At 39.0% G+C, this 18,923-nt stretch overlaps 1 protein-coding gene across 1 annotated transcript in view; it reads left to right on the top strand.

The window, feature by feature from the left end:
* Positions 1–18,923, top strand: part of Sec24AB (Protein transport protein Sec24AB) — a 37,043-nt gene that overhangs the window by 14,739 nt on the left and 3,381 nt on the right. The window contains exons 2-6 of the mRNA XM_065218345.1: positions 9,384–10,892; positions 10,960–11,062; positions 11,123–11,249; positions 18,501–18,610; positions 18,680–18,911. Coding sequence (XP_065074417.1) covers positions 9,406–10,892; positions 10,960–11,062; positions 11,123–11,249; positions 18,501–18,610; positions 18,680–18,911 — 2,059 coding nt within the window. The 5' untranslated portion in view covers positions 9,384–9,405. The remainder of the gene's footprint in view (positions 1–9,383; positions 10,893–10,959; positions 11,063–11,122; positions 11,250–18,500; positions 18,611–18,679; positions 18,912–18,923) is intronic.

Here is an 18,923-nt window from a genome sequence, read left to right as displayed (position 1 = left end):
CTTCCGCTACGGATTATGTCTTTGAATTTTGGAGATACTTTTGGATTGATTGGTTCTTCTTTTTAAAAGGTAATTAGGTATTACATATATGAATCCTACATCAACAATTGTAAAGGGAAGATCAACCATTTGTAAACAATGACTTTAAACGCATATCGAGGTATACCTGTATTCAATAAAGGAAATATGCTCTATCAGACGCTGGTTATCTTCTTCTTCTTCTTCTTCTTCTTCTTCTTCTTCTTCTTCTTCTTCTTCTTCTTCTTCTTCTTCTTCTTCTTCTTCTTCTTCTTCTTCTTCTTCGCATTTCAAGCTTATTGCATATCGCATATTAGCTTATTGCGTGCTCTCAACTTAGTGTTCTAGATGCACTTCCACAGTTATTAATTGAGAGCTTTCGATGCCTGTTAAATTTTTGCATTGGTATGATTGTGTGGCAAGTCCAATCATACTTCTATGCCCAGGGAAGTCGAGAAATTTTCCAACCCGAAAAATTCCTAGACCGGACCGGGAAATTGAACCCAGCCACCTCCAGCATGGTCTTGCTTTGTAGCTGCGCCTTTACCGACTGAGCTAAGGTAGCCCCCCCCCCCCGCTGGTTATCTAGCGTCAATGTATTTTGGTTCTCGAGAAATTTGCGTTTAAAGTCATTTTTTACAAATGGTTGATCCACCCTTTTCAATTGTTGATGTAGAATACATGAATGATAACCGAAACTTTGCGCTTTTATTAACTAACATCGATGGGAGTGTATCGGAACATGATATTCAGCAGAAGGTGTCTAGCGGTTTGGGTGCCTGTAGTGATACTGAACCCGAGCAGAGAATGAAAACAAAATGAAAACTAAAAAAAATTTGGTAATCTGAAAGTTTTGAAATCTGTTGGTTGATATCAAAATTCAAAATCAAAAAAGGTAAAAATAACTTTTCATTTATTCAAAATAAAAACAAACCTATATTTCAATCAGTTCTATCGATATCTATCTTATATCGATTAGTAAATTAAATCCGCAGGTAGATTAATATTAATAAATGTTGTAAAATATAACTGTACAAATCATATTTAAAGCTGAACATTGCATTAGGTCCTAAGTAAAATTGACAGATTCTCTTCGTCAACTTTCTCTTTGTATCTCCACGGCCATGAAAAAAACATTCCCAGGTATTTTCAGCTCACAGATCTGTAAAAGAAGATTTTATCTAGCATCTAATACGACAAACACAACAAGAAACGGTTTTGGGCTCAAGTTATTAACGAAAGAGAATGTCGACGAAAAGAATCGATCAATGTTACTTAGGACCTAATGCAATGTTCAGCTTGAATTGTCTTTGTGATGTTCATAAAAAAATAGCAAGCATGCTGACTCGTAAGAAATAAAAATGAAGGTTTCAGTGATAAACGTGGTTGATCTTTTCAAAAAACATCAAATGTTGTTTTAAATTATATTTTTTAGAAATATCAAAATAATATCAAAATATGAATTCAACTGAAATTAAAAAATAGTATATCAAAATATGTTAGAAATATGATTTCAAAAACATAATTTGATATCATTTTGATATTATTTTGATATACGACTTTCCTTGGAAATCCAATACCCGAGCAAAGCTGGAGATCAAATTGAAATCAAAATTTGCTGTTATGATGTAACTTATTTTGAATATTCCAGTTGATCTAATTTTGGTTGACTTAACGGTCAACACAGTAAAAATGAGAGCAAACTTTTACACTGTTGAATCAAACGGAAAACTAATCTTGCTTTCAATGAAATCAATTTGATTTCTGATTTTGCATTCATAATGTTTAACTAAATACGGGCCTGGCGTAAATCGTAAGCATCCATGCTTCTCACGCTGAAAGACTTGAGCTCAAATCTCACGCCGGGCAAATAACGAATGATCTAAAATGTGTTAAACAAAACAAATAAACAATAAGCGTTAGTGCAACGACAGATGAGCTTAAATTAAATTTTAAACAAAACGTTAACAGCAGAACTTCAAGTTAAGTTGCTTTAATTTAAAAAGTCTTGACTGCGTAATGAAAGCACAATATCAGACTAATGTCATGACAATTGAAATCTAAATGAGTTTTCATTATGATAGGAAATGAGAACTTTAATATAGATTTGCTTTCAATTTGTTATCCGACTTTTCTCGGGTAGCCCATAGCGTTCTATAGCAGGTTTCGTTTTAGAGGCTAGGTTACTTGACATTTCTATTTAATATGTATGGAACGCTTCGACTGGGAATTGATGTGTGTTGTGAATGGCTGTTCAGTCTCGACAAAATCAAAATACTGCTATTTAATTTTTGTCCGGACAAAAATTAAATAGCAGTATTTTGATTTTGTCGAGACTGAACAGCCATTCACAACACATTTCTATTTAAAACAAAAAGCTTGTTCAAAGCCATTGGTACTTGGAAACTGACAAACATCATAGAACAAAAACTGTTCGTCTGTTGTTGTTTGTATGTTTTTTTTTTTGTATATTTATTTTCACAGAAATTGATTTAAAATGTCTCAAACATTGTTTTCTGAGTATAAACTACGTAAAAATAGTTTAAACAAAAGTTAAAAAAAGACCAAAAGTACTTGTTCTACGATTTTTGTCAATTTTTAAGTTTGCATTTTTCATAAGCTTCTTCAAAAATCGGACAACGTAATTTTAAAATATTTAGACATTTAATTTTTTTTTAATAATTTTTACTTGAAATTGCGGAAAAAATAATTTTTGTATGTTTTTTCCAGAGAAACATCATTTTTCTCTACAACTTTGTCTAAGACGTCATTTCAATCAGAAGTGTCTTTTGAAACATTTCAAAGTCGCCATTTTGGAAATTTTACAAGATCCAAAATGGCCGAATTTTAGCCAATATATGTAAATCATTGCCCATAACAAACAATCATGCAAAGTTTCATGCAAATCGGAAGGATAAGTTTTTCCAATTCGTTTATGGCATGGAACTGCTCTCATTTGAAATATGTTATCGATTTATTCAGCAATTGAAAAACCCAGTAAAATATTACTGTCGCTTGTAAATAATTTTAGTGTGAATTATTGATAACGCCGAATTTCGGAAGGTTAAATAATGAAGTTAGACATTTTTGATGAAATTTTTTCGTAGTTATTCCTCCGTGATTGATCAGAACTAGTGCACTTGGACAGAGAACCACATAGATGGAACATGGGATTAGCTTACCATCGTCAATGTACTAGCTAGCTCACTAATTCAATTTATTTATATAGACTGTTTGAGAAAGTATATGCACACTTTCAAAATAACAAAAAAGTCATGTTTTTTATGTTTTAATAATTTTATTTGGCAAATTATGTTTGTATTTGTATTTCAAATGATATTTTACTCTCGTTTAATCAACATATCTAATCATAGCCAAGACTCCTAACTTTTCCTCGAACATGACCCATTAGCTTCTGCACAGTGGTACTTCCCACCATTTTGACCACTTTTGGCCAATCTTTTTTTGAATTTTTGGATGTCGTCCGCTGGTTTTATTAGTTTTCGAAGCTTTGCTTTGGTTAAAGCCCAAAAAGTCTCGATTAGCCGTGCCTCCGGGCAGTTCGGCGGATTCATGTCTTTCGGCACGAAACATACATTTTGACTTTTGTACCATTCTAAAGTGTCCTTTGCGTAATGACATGACGCCAAATCAGGCCAAAATACTACTTGACCTTCGTGCTGCCTGATCATCGGCAACAATCGCTTCTGGAGACATTCCTTAACGTATTTCTGAGTGTTCATCGTCTCCGTTGTGATGTACGGACTAGATGTTTTACCACACTCGCATATTGCCTGCCAAACCATAACCTTCTTACCGAATGTTTCGGTAAAAATTGCCTTCTCCGTTTCGGGAATGTCCTTGCCTTCGCTTACAGTACAGAATTGTGGTCCGGAAGCGTTTTGTAATCTAGTTTCACGTACGTTTCGTCGTCCATTATTATACACCAAGAATTTCGACACAATAACGAATCGTAGAGTTTGCGGGCCCGTGGTTTCACGGACGCGGCCTGTTTTGGGTTCCTTTTGGGTTTTTTCTGCTTCCGGTATGTTTTTAGCCCAAGTCTTTCTTTGGCACGCATGACGTTACTCGACGAGGTCCCTAGTTTTTTTCGCAACATCTCGAACGGAAGTCGCTGGTTTTCGTTTGTAAGCATCCCTGATCTTTTTATCGATATCCGGACTTACAGGACCGGATTTCCGGCCACTCTTCGGCGCATCTTCAAACGTACACTGTTCTCTATATTTTTTAATCGCAGTTCGTACCACTCCGACGCTTACACCCTCTTCCTTGGCCAATTTTCTCAAGGAGAGTCCGCTCACAGTGCACCATTTGTGCACGATACTTTTTCGTTGTTCCGGAGTAAGACCACGCATTTTGACAGGAAACACAAAACTGAGCACTTTTTTGATGCTATGTCTTTTAAAAATGAGCAAACAAAAGGACCCAGCCAAAACATGTTGAAATATTTCATTATATTCAAAGTGACCGTTAAAATAAGGTGTGCTTATACTTTCTGGAACAGTCTATAGATCAATAATAAGTAATATTTTTTGGAGGCGGTAAGCTTTCCATTAAAAGGAACACACTATTTTTAGAAGATTCAAAGCGTTTCTTTTTCGAATAGCAATCTCCCTGTTTGGATGATTTCAAGCTAACTATAAACAAAAATCTGTGGGCTTTGCGAGGAAAACGTCAGGTAAATTCTTTGGAGAATTCCAAGGGTACTAATATTAGGAGAATTCCATTGTGATTGTAATGAGATGTCCAGACGTATTCCAACGGGAATTCTGGGAAAAGGATAGTTCAAATTCCAAGAGATTTCTGACTACAATTTCAAATATAATTCTTACAAGAGATCCTAAGAACTTCTGATATGAATTCCAAGAGAATTGTAATAATAATTCCAAGTCCAAACAGTTTCAAAGAAACTATATGGAGAACCTTTTTTTGAAAACATACCAAAGGGATATTAACTAAAGGGTGTTCCACATCAAATTGAATCACGAAAAAAAAAAACGCTGTAGAAAATTACCTAGTGGACCGATCTTTTTCAAACTTTCAGACAATAAAATATAACCCATTAGTAAGGTTTTGGCATATTTATTTCATTCAACTTCAATACCATAACCGTACGCTTGCACCTTACGCTTAACTCCACTCATTAAAGGGTGATACGGTCAAAATTTGGTCAATATCAACTTGACGTATTTCTTTCAATTTTGCATTTAAAAAACCTGAACACCCCTCATTTTGAAGGTGTTTGTGTGCAGAATGTTGCTCCTATTTTGATTTTGGAATTCACTCTTCAGTTGTCAAAATGCCGTCCAAGCAAGAAGAGCAGCGTATCAAAATTTTGCTCGCGCATCGCGAAAATCCGAGCTACTCGCACGCAAAGTTGGCAAAATCGCTAAAAGTTGCCAAATCAACCGTTACAAATGTAATTAAAGTGTTTGGGGAACGTTTGTCGACAACCAGGAAGTCTGGATCGGGGGGAAATCGAAAACCGGAAGCCGCTGAGACGACAAAGAGAGTTGCCGGTAGTTTCAAGCGAAACCCTAACCTCTCTCTCCGAGATGCCGCAAATAAGCTAGGTGTATCGTCTACAACCGTGCATCGAGCCAAAAAACGAGCCGGACTATCGACTTACAAGAAGGTAGTGACTCCAAATCGCGATGATAAACAAAATACGACGGCCAAAGCGCGATCCCGGAGGCTGTACACGACGATGCTGACGAAGTTTGACTGCGTGGTAATGGACGACGAAACCTACGTCAAAGCCGACTACAAGCAGCTTCCGGGACAGGAGTTTTATACGGCAAAAGGAAGGGGAAAGGTAGCAGATGTTTTCAAGCACATGAAACTGTCAAAGTTCGCAAAGAAATATCTGGTTTGGCAAGCCATCTGTACCTGTGGCTTGAAAAGCAGCATTTTCATAGCTTCCGGGACTGTCAACCAAGTAATTTACGTGAAAGAGTGTTTGAATAAACGTCTGCTGCCTTTCCTGAAGAAACACGGTTGTTCCGTACTGTTTTGGCCGGATTTGGCATCTTGCCGTTACGGTAAAAAGGCCATGGACTGGTACGCCGCCAACAACGTGCAGGTGGTTCCCAAGGACAAGAACCCTCCCAACACGCCAGAGCTCCGCCCAATTGAGAAATACTGGGATATTGTCAAGCGGAACCTAAAGAAGACCAAAAAAACTGCTAAGGGCGAGCAGCAGTTCAAGGCAAACTGGCTTTCTGCGGCGAAGAAGGTGGACAAGGTGGCTGTACAAAATCTGATGGCAGGGGTCAAGCGTAAGGCCCGGCAATTCGGATTTGGAAAAGCGGAAGCCTAACTGAATATTTTTCCTGAATTTTATACTAATTGAACTTGAAAAAGAAATTTAATTTGATTTTTTAAATAAACGATTTCACCGATTTACACGCGTTTTCCCTTGACCAAATTTTGACCGTATCACCCTTTAGGCTCTGTACAACATCTGGCTGCAGCTGCTTCTGTACGGAAACCCACTTTTTCTTCATGTCTTCCTCAGATTTGACCTCCTTTGGATGCTTCCGTATTGCTTGCTTCATAATAGTGCAGTATTTTTCGATGGGCCTTAGTTCCGGTGCGTGGGGGGGGGGGGGGGTCATGTCCTTGGGTACGAAATTGACCCCGTTGGCTTCGTACCACTCCAGGACAACATTTGAAAAGTGGCACGAAGTTAGATCCGGCCAGAAGATCGTAGGGCCCTTGTATTGCTTCAACAGAGGAAACAGACGCTTCTGTAGACACTCCTTGAGGTAGATCTCTCCGTTTAAGTCCCGGTAGTCACGAACGGCGCACTCCGTTTGCCACATGAGCAGATCGGTTGCTAAATCATGTATTTCTTGGCAAACTTTGAAAGTTTCTGCTTCCATCAAAATTGTGCTGTGCGGTGAAGATCAGTAGCCCCGGAAGCTGCCGGAAGTCCGCCTTGACGTAAGTCTCATCATCCATGATGAGACAATGAGGCTTCGTCAGCATCTGGGTGTACAGTTTCTCGGCCCGTGACTTTCCCACCGTATTTTGCCGTTCGTCACGATTTGGAGCCTTCTGCACTTTGTACGTATGCAGTCCCTCCAGGTGCTTGCGCAAAATCAATTCGAGACGTTGCTTTTCGGGTGACGCCATTTTTTCCAACTTTCGAAAAACTGACAGCGATAAAAATACAGCGTAAACAATACACTCTAAACTACTTCTACCCAAGTTTTCTAGAGAAAATACCCAATGGGTACTTTGACTATATGTTTTAGTATTACTTCTGCGTGAAGTCAACGATTTACATAGTTGAAGATGCTAATTTCAAATAACAGACTGTAGTGGTAATTTTTATACGATAGATGGAGTAGATGAAAGTGTAGAGTTGAAAGTTCCGTTAGAGTACGGCAGTGTGAAAATTGCATATAGATAGTAGAATAGCGAGCTAGGACAACTTTTAAGGAAGGTACAAATCGGTTTTTTCATCTCTCTTTACCAAACTCCCCCTTTGGAGAGTTTGGTAAAGAGAGATGAAAAAACCGATTTGTACCTTCCTTAAAAGTTGTCCTAGCTCGCTATTCTACTATCTATATGCAATTTTTACACTGCCGTACTCTAACGGAACTATCAACTCTACACTTTCATCTACTCCATCTATCGTATAAAAATTACCACTACAGTCTGTTATTTGAAATTAGTAAACCCAATGGGTAGTTTTCTACAGCGTTTTTTACGTGATGCAATTTGATGTGGGACACCCTTCGGGGAATGTTGAGGATAATTCATGAGGAACAGTAGTAATAAGGTAGTTCTGACTCAGAATTTCTGAAGCGCATTTCACGAGTGTTGTGAAGAGAAGTCCAGGATAGCTCCGAAAAAACAACCCTGTGAAGATTTGTAACTAAATTGTTAAGGTTATTCAGATATAATGGACAGTGTTTCCTATTTCTGATTGTGGCAGACTTGGGTAGTGAAACGAGGCTGCACCGGACAGTTTCTGCATCCGTTTATTCGAATGATTAATGTTAAAAAACCAGTGTGATGAAGAAATTAAAACATTTAAGCTGTTTTAAAAAACCGTGGTGAATCGCGCGTTTTTGTAAACCGTGGTTTTCGTGAACCAGTGCGGCTCAGCATGGTTTTTGGGCAATGGTTCGTGTAAATAGTCCTAATTTCTTCGCCAAGTTAGTTCTTGAACATGAATAAAATATTAATTTCAGTGAACCGTGACCAAATTTGCCGCACACAGTCCTCGGTTCACTTCCTAAGCCTGATTTTAGGAGTAAGACTTGTGAGATCTCAAACTTGGAAAATTGTCGGTACGCTGGATAATAGAATAGAATCAACTAATAACAACTATAAGAAGAAATTAGCGTGGATCTGAGACAATCAAAAAAACATTTCGAGAAATCAGCATTATATTAAATTTCGAACTAAAGTAACCTGACGCTGTTCCGAAGGAATCTGTTCTGCCACGTTAGTGCTGCATATCGAACCTTTAAAAAGATGGGCCAGAACCAACGGTTTAACTTCCGTTCCGAGAGAAGACGTCAAAACCTGCTAGTTAAAGCATGAGTTAAAATTTGCGAGTCGGTAATATGCATTAATATCACCCTTAGTAATTAACGATCAATAGCGAATTAAACCGTCTATCGATGACGTAGCATGATTACACGATATTTTCGTATTTACAATTTGGATACAGAGAGTATCGCAGTTGAAATAACCTTTACTTTGATCATTGTTCCATTTTCTGCTCGTCTGAAATTGAAACCGTTCATATCCGCATCGTTTCGTTTTCAGCGTAGAATTCCATTTCACGGCCAAGTTCAACGTGCTCTGAGTTTACATTATTTGTTTGTCTGATCCGACCGGACTAATCACACATGCGTTTGATAGAAAATGTGTCAGTTTACTTATTTGCAGAGAGCATACATGTGAGAAGGTATCTTGTGTATACGTAAATACCAATCATCACGGGCACTTGAAAGGCATATGCCACACAAATGAAATAAAGCCTGTAAACATTCTCAGAGCGCAGCGATCGCGTGTAGCAGTTCAGTATGCACAATGAAGTTGTACAGCGATTCGTGTTTGTGTAAGACAGGCGTATAGAACGGGTTCATCTCAATTATAATCGCCGATGATTGCTACCCTCTGCGTTGTAAATTCTGCTGTAATGTTAGGGAGTTGATCGTTCTATGGGAGTCTGGGATGTTACCCAATCGATGACTTGACTGCACCAACATTTGATTTACGGTACAGGTTTTCCAATAAGCTTCTTTTTCCTACAATGCGTGATACTGCTAATCATTTTGCCATTCGAATTTAATGCTCACGTCATTTTTTTTTAATTTTAGATAAACCAGGAGGGACTAGCAGATGATGTCGAATCCATCTCAATACTATGGAATGGCGAACGGGTTTCCTCCAGCGACAAATGGCCCCCAACAGCAGCAGAACCATTTACCGCCAACGTCACAGCAGCAGGTTCTACCAGCACAGCAACAGTATCCCACAAAGAATGTCGTGATGAATGGCCCTTCGCAGTATCCACCAATAATGGCCGGTAGTGCTCCGCAGTATGTAGCACCTCCAACATCTGGGGCCACGGTTCCATTGCAAAATGGACCTCCGATGACGCAAAAACCACTATTCAATACTCAGTTGCCACAGCCGAACAATCGGGTTGCGAATCTAGTTTCAAATGGCAACAGTGCTACCTCATCGAGAACGGCGTCGCCAGCTCTAGTTAACAATAATATCCCAGCGTCGCAGTTGCCACCGTCGATCACTAACCGGGCAGGCAGCTATCCGACGCCGTCTAGTCAAAGTCAACAGACTGCTATGCCTCCAACTAATCACCATACTATGAGCTCTAACAATAACTGGACGAGTGGGATTCCAGCAAATACGGTTAATACGCCACCCAAGACCGCATCTGGCTTATCAACTCCACTAAATGCCTCCACTCCAACGTTGGGACAGGCCCCTTTGAATGGCCCGGTTAGCAATCTTACAGCCAGCATGCAAAACTTGAGTGTCAATCGACCACTCTCTGCTCAACAGCAGACAAATCAAGTGAATGGGTCAGGAGCTCCACAGCCACCAACATCTAGCAGTAGCTATACTAATCTACATCAACTGGGTCAATTGCCACCTGTGCAGCAGAAAAATGTTCCACAAACCACCAGCAGTATACCGCCAACATCGACAGCATATGCCCAGCAACTACCACTAACCAATCAACAGGGACGACCTATCAACGGCAACTACGTACCCAATTCGCAAATGCCTCCACAAATTCAGCAGCAGAATGTCGCCCCTGCAAGTAGTGCCGCACAGTCTTATCCGGGCATGCCTCCGATCTCTTCCGCCGCTCCCATGGCAACAGCGACTTCAGCCATCAGCAAGAGGCCTTTGTATCCCTCTCAAACAATGCCTCCAATGCCAACATCCCAGGCAAACAGCTACTATCCAAATCAACAACAACCACAACAACCACCAATGCCCGGAATGCATCAAAATCAACAATTCCAGCAGCAGCAGCAACAGTATCAACAACCCCATCAACACAGCCATCTTCCACATCAACATCATCACCATCATCAACAGCAGCAACAACAGCAGCAGCAGCAGCAACAGCAGCAGCAGCAACAATTACAACAACCATACGGTGCTAACTACCAACAGCAGCAACAGCAAACGGATCCGCAGCACAGCGTAGTGAGGAGTGGTTTTAACCGGCTTTGGGGTAACAACACGGTAGATCTACTCCAGAACCGGCATATCTTACCAACGGAAAAGGTTCGACCGCCACCGATTCATCTCAACCATCCGTTCCAGGAGGCGGTCAACTGTAATCCAGAGTGAGTTGTTTGCTTTCCTCTATTTGTCCTTTGGATGACAACTAACACCAATTCGCCACTCTTACAGTATTTTCCGATGTACACTAACGAAAATCCCGGAAACGAATCAACTGCTTCAGAAATCGAGACTTCCGCTCGGTGTGCTCATACACCCGTTTAGGGATCTAAATGTAAGTGGTCGTCGATATGAGAATTCGCTGATCTTGATTAATGAACATATCCCATTTTAGAATCTGCCGGTGATATCCTGCAATACGATAGTGCGATGTCGGGCGTGTAGGACCTATATCAACCCGTTCGTGTACTTTGTCGACAGTAAAAAGTGGAAGTGTAATCTGTGCTACCGGGTTAATGAGTGTAAGTAAATACATGTGTTGATTGTTTATGATATAGTGCAGTTTAGGTTCACAAGTAAATTTCTCATAAGTTGATGTAAGAAAAATCAATGCATCACAATCACTGCGTACTATATTAACTTCATCCGTCAATGTTGTCTTTATTAAAAATTTAAAGTTGATAATATTCTCTTCTAAGCATTATCAAAGTCAAACAGGCGTAACTCTTCATTTGTGACATAACACACGTATTTAATGCTTAGAACTCTCTCAGGGCTGGTAGCGATCCCTGATGTCAGAAATAGTTATTTTAGTGACCATGTTGAATAAATATGTGACCAAATAGTGACTTATAGCTGTAAAAATATTCACTAAAAAGTGACCTAAGAGAAGGCGCATCAAATAAATTTTTGATGTTTTAGGCTTATTCAATTATTATTTCATAAACACTTATGTACGATATGAACCATTAAAACGAAAAATTCAATAGAAAGTTTATAACCAAACACACGGTATTAGTCACGGTGTCTACTAACTTACAAAAACTGGAAAACCGGGAATCCTCAGGATTTTTTTTCCTTAAAATACGTGGAATTCTCAAAGAATTAAAAAAAAATCTTACTAAGAGTGTTTTAAAGCAAATAATGAATTTTAAAATACAACCATTGCATTTCTCTTGTTATTTTTATTCTCACTTTGAACTTTAAAGATTCACAGTGGAGTAATCTTCTGTAAGAAATAAATTTAAATAAAATAAATATTTTTTTTTGGTTTCTGAAGACAACTGTCCTTCTGTGAAGTTTCCGAAGTTTTTCTAAATTTATGGAACTTTATGCTCCCTCAATTTCCATGAAATTAGAACGAAATAATTAATAAAGTTCTATGATTTTCACTGAAGTTCTCAAGATTTTTCTGAAGTTCATAAAACTTCCCTTAAATTATCGACACTAATTTAAAACTTCTTCAATAGTCTAGACTTTCCTGGTGCCTAAACGATTACTGAATTTCTTTAAAGTTCTCTAGACTGCCCTGAATTTATCAGTATTTTTTAAGAACCAGCAACTTTACTGAAATTAACCTGAAGTTCTCTAAATGCAAATTTTCTGATATATATTCATAATTCCCTCACGCTTCTGACGTTTTAGGATAAATCATAGAATTCTTGGAATATCCTGTAATTTGCTTAAGTTATTGGAACTGAATATCTATATAAAAATATATAAATTGTAGTGTTTTGAGTATTTTGTTTTTGTGTGTTGTATAAAGATTTACGATTTATGGCTAACTGGCAGCACTGTGTTTGAGTTGTCAATCTCTGTGTTCTACAAGTCTGATTGCGCTTCGTTTTCCTGTATGCTTGAGTGTATGTGTGTAAAGTATGAATGTGGAAAGTAGGTACGAAAGCAAATTAGAAGGAAAGCCAGAGCGATTCGACAGTGAGCATGCATAAGGGCGAATACGCGATGATCGATTCTCTTCATCGATTCTCTCTTTGCATTGCTACAGCTAAGCGAAACAATTTTCTAGAATTTGTTCAATGCAGAGTAGTAACAGGTTGTATTGGCTATCAAAAGCAACAGCAAACGCACCGATAAACGTTCAATCTAGCGACTTATTAACGAAAGAGAAAATCGACGAAGAGAATCGATCATCGCGTATAGGCCCTTATGCATGCTCACTGTCGAATTGTAATTCAACAACCGACACGTTCGGACACGAATAAAAAACCGAAAAAAGTTAAAACCGCCTGTTTTGTTTCGTCATCCTCTCTATAAAATTTAGTTCTCTGGAATTTCTTGAAGATATCGCTGCTTGCTAAAAGTTCTCGCTTTTTTATTAATGAAACTTCGTTGATGTTTTCTAATCAACTTGGCTAAATTGTCGCATTTTTTAAAGTTCTTGAAATCTCCGTGATATAACACCCTTAAAATACTCTCACGTTTTCCGGATGTTCATAAAATTTCCAGGAATTCTCTCGGAGCTTTGCTGGAGTTTTCGGAAATTCACTGAGTTTCTCAAAACTTCTTTAATGTTTCTAATATTTCCTTGAAATTATTTGAACTGCCCTTTGATTCTCTGACCTGTCTTGATGTTCTCGAAGCTTCCATAAAGCTCTTAGTTCTAATGAAGATCTCGGTTCTGCTCAGAAATAAATAGAATTCCCGTAAACACATTTAAATTTCCCTGAAATTCTGGACCCTGGACTTATGTGAAGTTTCTGAAATATTTCTGAAGTTTTCATGAATTTTCTGAAGGTCTCTGTGCTTCCCTGAAATTCGCGGAACATCTTAAGGGTTCTCGATTTGTTTTTCAGCACATCATGGAACTATCTTGAATTTATCGAAATTAATGATTATAAATTTTTAATCTATCTAGCTTTCCTGAGGTGCTTAGAACTTCTTGAAAATTTGTACAATACCCCTAAAGTTTTCTTAATTTCGCAAGTTCGCTTGACACCTGTGAAGTTCTCTGAAATTCAAGGAACTTCATAAAGTTCCTGAAAAGTCTCGGATGTTAAAAGGACCTTCACAAGACGCGACGCGAGACAAGACACAACACTTATCGTTCTTACAACTTTAAAATAAATTAAAATTTACCTTACTGTCGACCGGTTTCGGGCGTGATGCTGCCCATCTACGGGACAATGTCCGACTGATTACTTGGATGTTCATACGTTGTTCCGTACACGTCCAAAAAGAAGAGAAGAGAAGCTACTGGATTCTCAGATTTGTCAGGTTGAAAAGGCAGGATATAATGGGGGGTTCATCTTCATTCATTAATGGTTCAGCAGCATTGGTGATGAATGATGATTCCCAGGCGTTTAGATGTGTAGTTTTTCTGACGGATTTAATGAGTTTTGCACCTTTCCAGTCAATGTTATGGTTTAACGTAATTGTGTGTACTGCCACAGCTGATTCGTTTGATTTTCTGTTGTCTACAGCATGTTTATGTTCCTTTAGGCGGACCTTTACTTTGCGGCGCGTTTGTCCAATATAGACTGAAGGACAATCCTTGCATGGAATTTGATAAATTCCAGACTGTTCATCCGGCGGAACTTTATCTTTCAAATTACACAACAGGTCACGCAAAGTGTTGTCGCTCTTGTGTACTACCTGTAGTCTTTGTCGCTTGAGTGTGGATTTGATTGGATTCGTAATTTTGGGATAGAACGGCAGGCTGATTCTTTTTACTTCCTCTCCCATTGGTTCTAGTGTGGTTATATTTTGTCGGTGCTTCTTTCGTTTGTGTTTTCGGAGAATTTTGTCCACGAACTCCTTTTCATACCCATTCACTTCAGCCGCTTTGTAGATACGAATTCTTTCCTCTGCAAACTCGTCATCCTCCATGGGTACATTGTAAACACGGTGTGCCATGGAATGAAAAGCGGCTTGCTTTTGAGCTCCAAAGTGGTTGGAATCGGAAGTAATGTAGCGATCGGTGGACGTCGGTTTGCGATAAATACCAAATTTCAGGGTGTCGTCCTCCTTTCTGGTTATCATTAGATCCAGAAAGGGCAATTTCCCATCCACCTCTTTTTCTACCGTGAATTTTATTGAACTGTGCCGGGAGTTAAGTAGACTTACAGTTTGTTCTAAGTAGCGCTCTTTCACTGGTGCAAAAACATCATCTACATAGCGCCTCCAAACACGTGGGAAAAACTTGTGTTTTTCAGCATCGGCTTCAAAGTCACTCATGAAGATGTTCGCCAAGAGAGGCGAAAGTTTGCTGCCCATGCTTAGACCAAACGTTTGTTTGTAAAATTTCCCTCTAAAAGTGAAAAAATTCTGGTTCATGCATACCTCAGCCACAAGCAGATAAGCCTGGATGTGATTGTGTGGCGCTCGACTGCGTTCTAGATGTTGACGCAGGCTTCTTAAAGCGTCGGCGATTGGTACGCTAGGGAATAGTGCTGCAACATCAAACGATACCAAAATCTCACCTCGTCTCAACTTGAACCCTTCTAGCTGCTCAACCAAATCTACCGAATTTTTAACACTTTTTCCATGCGTTACGGGGTAGTTCTTCATTTCATCTACTAGCCACGCTGCCATTTTCTCGGTGGGTGTGCGGATATTTGACGAAATGGGTCTCATTCCAACCGGATTTTTGTGGATCTTCGGTAGACAGTATAGCGATGCCACCATCGGATTGGGGACGTTGAACTTTCTTACAAACTTATCTTCTCCCATCAGACGCGCTACATTGTGCCGTGCAAAATTTGATTCCTCGATCATTGCATTGAGAGGATCTTTAGACTTGCCATTCTTAAATTTGCATTCTTCGTACGGACCGGAGCTAATCATATCATGGACGCGTGAGTCATAATCCTCCCTGTCCATGATCACCACGGCGTTTCCCTTATCTGCACGAGAGTAGACCACATCACGGGTTTTCAATAGCCGAATCGTACACCAAGTATCGAAGTTGGAGCGCTCTGTTTGGTTTTGTTTGCTGACCGTTCGCAAAATGCATTGTTTTACATTGTAACGGGTTGCCGATTTGTACGCTTGTTGGTCATATTGAATGGCACTTTCAATATTGTTAACAATGTCGGAAAGGGGAGCACACTGGGGGGCAACAGCGAAATTTAACCCTTTGTTGAGCAGATCGAGCTCTGCCTGAGTGAATTGCGTGGATGAGAGATTTACTACAAAATTGTCGATGGTTTGCGGTGAACATTTCTTTTTACCCTGTGTCTGTGTGCACTCAAGAGAGCGTAATTTTCGGCGGTGTCGCTGCTTCGTTTTGTACACACGTTTTTCAATATTACTATTCAAACTACACAGGGATATTTGCCAGCACTCTTTCTTTTCTTCTACACATTTAACACACACTCGGCTGAACTATGGTACTCGCATTCTTTCAGCAACTGCATATGAAGTGGGTATAACTGCTCTTCCACTAACGATAATTGCTTATGCTTACACCTGATTTCTTCAACGAGCCAGATCTTCTTAGCACTATTGGTTGCTCTTTCACTTGCTTCACTATTGGTGGATGGTTTTATATTGATAAAATTTGGCATAAGGCCTTTCCTTTTACAGCGGGTGAGGAATTGGATATGTAGCTGTAACATTCTCTTCTTTGTAATCAATCGGCCATAAAGGCGAAAGCACTTTGAGGTTGTTGCCTGCATTTCACTTATTTTTTTTATGTTTTGTGCTAACGTAAGAACTACACGACATTCACAAGACGCGACGCGAGACAAGACACAACACTTATCGTTCTTACAACTTTAAAATAAATTATTACCATAATAAAGATATTAAGTAGGGGAAAAGTTGGCTTCGGCAATACCTTAACCTATTATCGTCAGGGGGTAAACAACGTCATTGAGAGCTCAATTTTCGCATGTGGATACATTGTGTTTCAGAGCAACTATTGGCCAAATTTGAGTGCTCTAGGACTTTGTTTACCAACCCCCCCCCCCCCACGATAATAGGTTAAGGTATTGCCGAAGCCAACATTTCCCCTAAGCTATTAAAAAAAACAACATGGCGTACATTAAAGATGGTCACACAAAAGATGCGAAAATGAAGCAAGGCTCTGTCTACAATAAGAGAGGAGTGGATTCAAAGCATGAAACTATCCTCTGAATTAAATTTTCATGGAATTTTCCTCGGAATTACATTAAAGTAAGAAAAAATTGGGCAAGATTCTCAGAATTTTCATTGAATTCATTCCAGATAGTTTTTTTTTAATCTCACTCCTTCCCATGAAATTGTACTCACATTGAAAATCTCCTAAGAATTAATTTGCACCTCTTCTGACAAATTCTTTAGATTTCTCCTCATAATTTGTTTGGCAAACTCTCTTGGAATTTATTTTCCGATCTCCTCGAGTTATTATCTGATTTAATTGTAATACTCCTTTTAGCAACCCCCTCACACCCTAAGTATTCTCCAAAAATGTCCCAGGACTTATGCTCCGAATTGGTTTTCTCCCACAAACGTCATTAAATTATTCTCAGAATGCCCTTGAATTTTTCCTCTGAAGTTCACAGGAGTTCTGCTCATCAGAAATTACTTTGAGTTTTCATTAAAATTTACTTTGAATTAAATTCAGGGTTTTCTTGAGATTCTACTCAGAACTTTCTCAGGCTTTCAATGAAATCTAAAATTCCTCAGAACTACCTTGAAAGCAGATTGCACTAAAGTTTTTCTCAAAGATTTTTTTTCCCATAATTCCCTTGAAATGATGTGCTTCAAAATTATAATAAAATTCCAAAAGCCTTTAAAACTGTGCAAGGAAAATTTCCTGAAGTAATAGGGGAAGTTTCGGCTTCGGCAATACCTTAACCAATTATCGTCAGGGGTGTAAACAAAGTCCTAGAGCACTCAAATTTGGCCAATAGAGGTTCTGAAACACAATGTATCCACATGCCGAAATTGAGCTTTTAAGGACGTTGTTTACCCCCTGAAGATAATAAAATAAGGTATAGTCGAAGCCGTCATTTACCCTATAACTTTGAAGCCCATAATTTTAGAAAAATTGTTCATTTTTAAAAAAATGCAGTAAATTTGCATATTCCAGAAACAAACAAAATATAAGAAGGGTAAAACATTTCAGGCCTCTGATTTTTAAACTTTATTTGTTACTGAAGATTAATACACTCTGAATCTATAAAGTTCAATGTGTGAATGAAAATAACGAGGAAAACTAAAGGTTTGTATTTTAAAATGAATTATTTTCTTTAAAATATTCTTAGTAAGAAAATTATTTAATTCCCTGAGTAATGATGAGATTCCCTGAGACTTTCAGGTATATTCAGGAAAATTCAAATTCCCTGAGGATTCCCGGTTTTGCAGGATTTCCAGGTAGTAATTCGTGGGTTTGGTCTTAAACTTTCTATTGAATCTTTCGCTTTGAAGGTTCATATTACTTTTCTGCTCTTAGTTCACGTTTTAGTCACTGTTTTTACAACTTAGTTCATGGTCACGATATTTGGCAGTATTGATCGCTACCAGCCCTGTAAGTTCCACTGGACTTTCTAACTTACTATTAGGGTCTACTGGATTTGCCCTTGTGATTCTATGAAGTTTCCTTCTTATTATCCCATTGTGGCATTGGGTCATGCTCGTTGAGCAGCAAATTTTGCGTCGAGGTGCATCTGGATCATCTGGAGGTGCTTTGGATGTATCCTATAAAAGCTATTCTCTGTTGTATTGTTCTATCTAAATATCATCATTTTTATTCCATTAACTCCAATAAATCTGTGAACTGAGACTGTGAATTACTTGAACGTACATGATCGTTTTCTTACATTCTCTAGTACCGGAGGAGTTCCAGTATGATCCTGTCACGAAAACCTACGGTGATCCAACTCGTCGACCGGAGATCAAGTCCAGCACGATTGAATTCATCGCTCCTGCTGAGTACATGGTAGGGCTTATTAACTGCTGTCTACTTTTACAGTGACGACTTACTAACTCGTTCTTACATCATGCACAGCTACGACCTCCTCAGCCAGCGATATACCTATTTCTGCTAGATGTGTCTTCGCTGGCCCAGCAAACCGGCTACTTACACACGGTGTGCAGCACGTTAATCGAGCAGCTCGAGAATCTACCGGGTGATGCACGGACCCAGGTCGGCTTCGTTGCGTACAACAGTTCGATCCACTTCTACAACATTGCCGAGGGCTACAATCAACCTCACGAGGTTACGGTTCTGGATGTGGACGGTATGGTTTATT

This window comes from Ochlerotatus camptorhynchus, unplaced genomic scaffold (genome assembly GCF_037179485.1).
Source record: "Ochlerotatus camptorhynchus isolate MF236.1 unplaced genomic scaffold, CSIRO-AGI_Acam_v1.1 ptg000008l, whole genome shotgun sequence".
NCBI classification, from domain to species: domain Eukaryota; kingdom Metazoa; phylum Arthropoda; class Insecta; order Diptera; family Culicidae; genus Ochlerotatus; species Ochlerotatus camptorhynchus.
The sequence above is the reverse complement of the archived record's forward strand: the minus strand, read 5'-3'. Positions and strand labels throughout refer to the sequence as shown.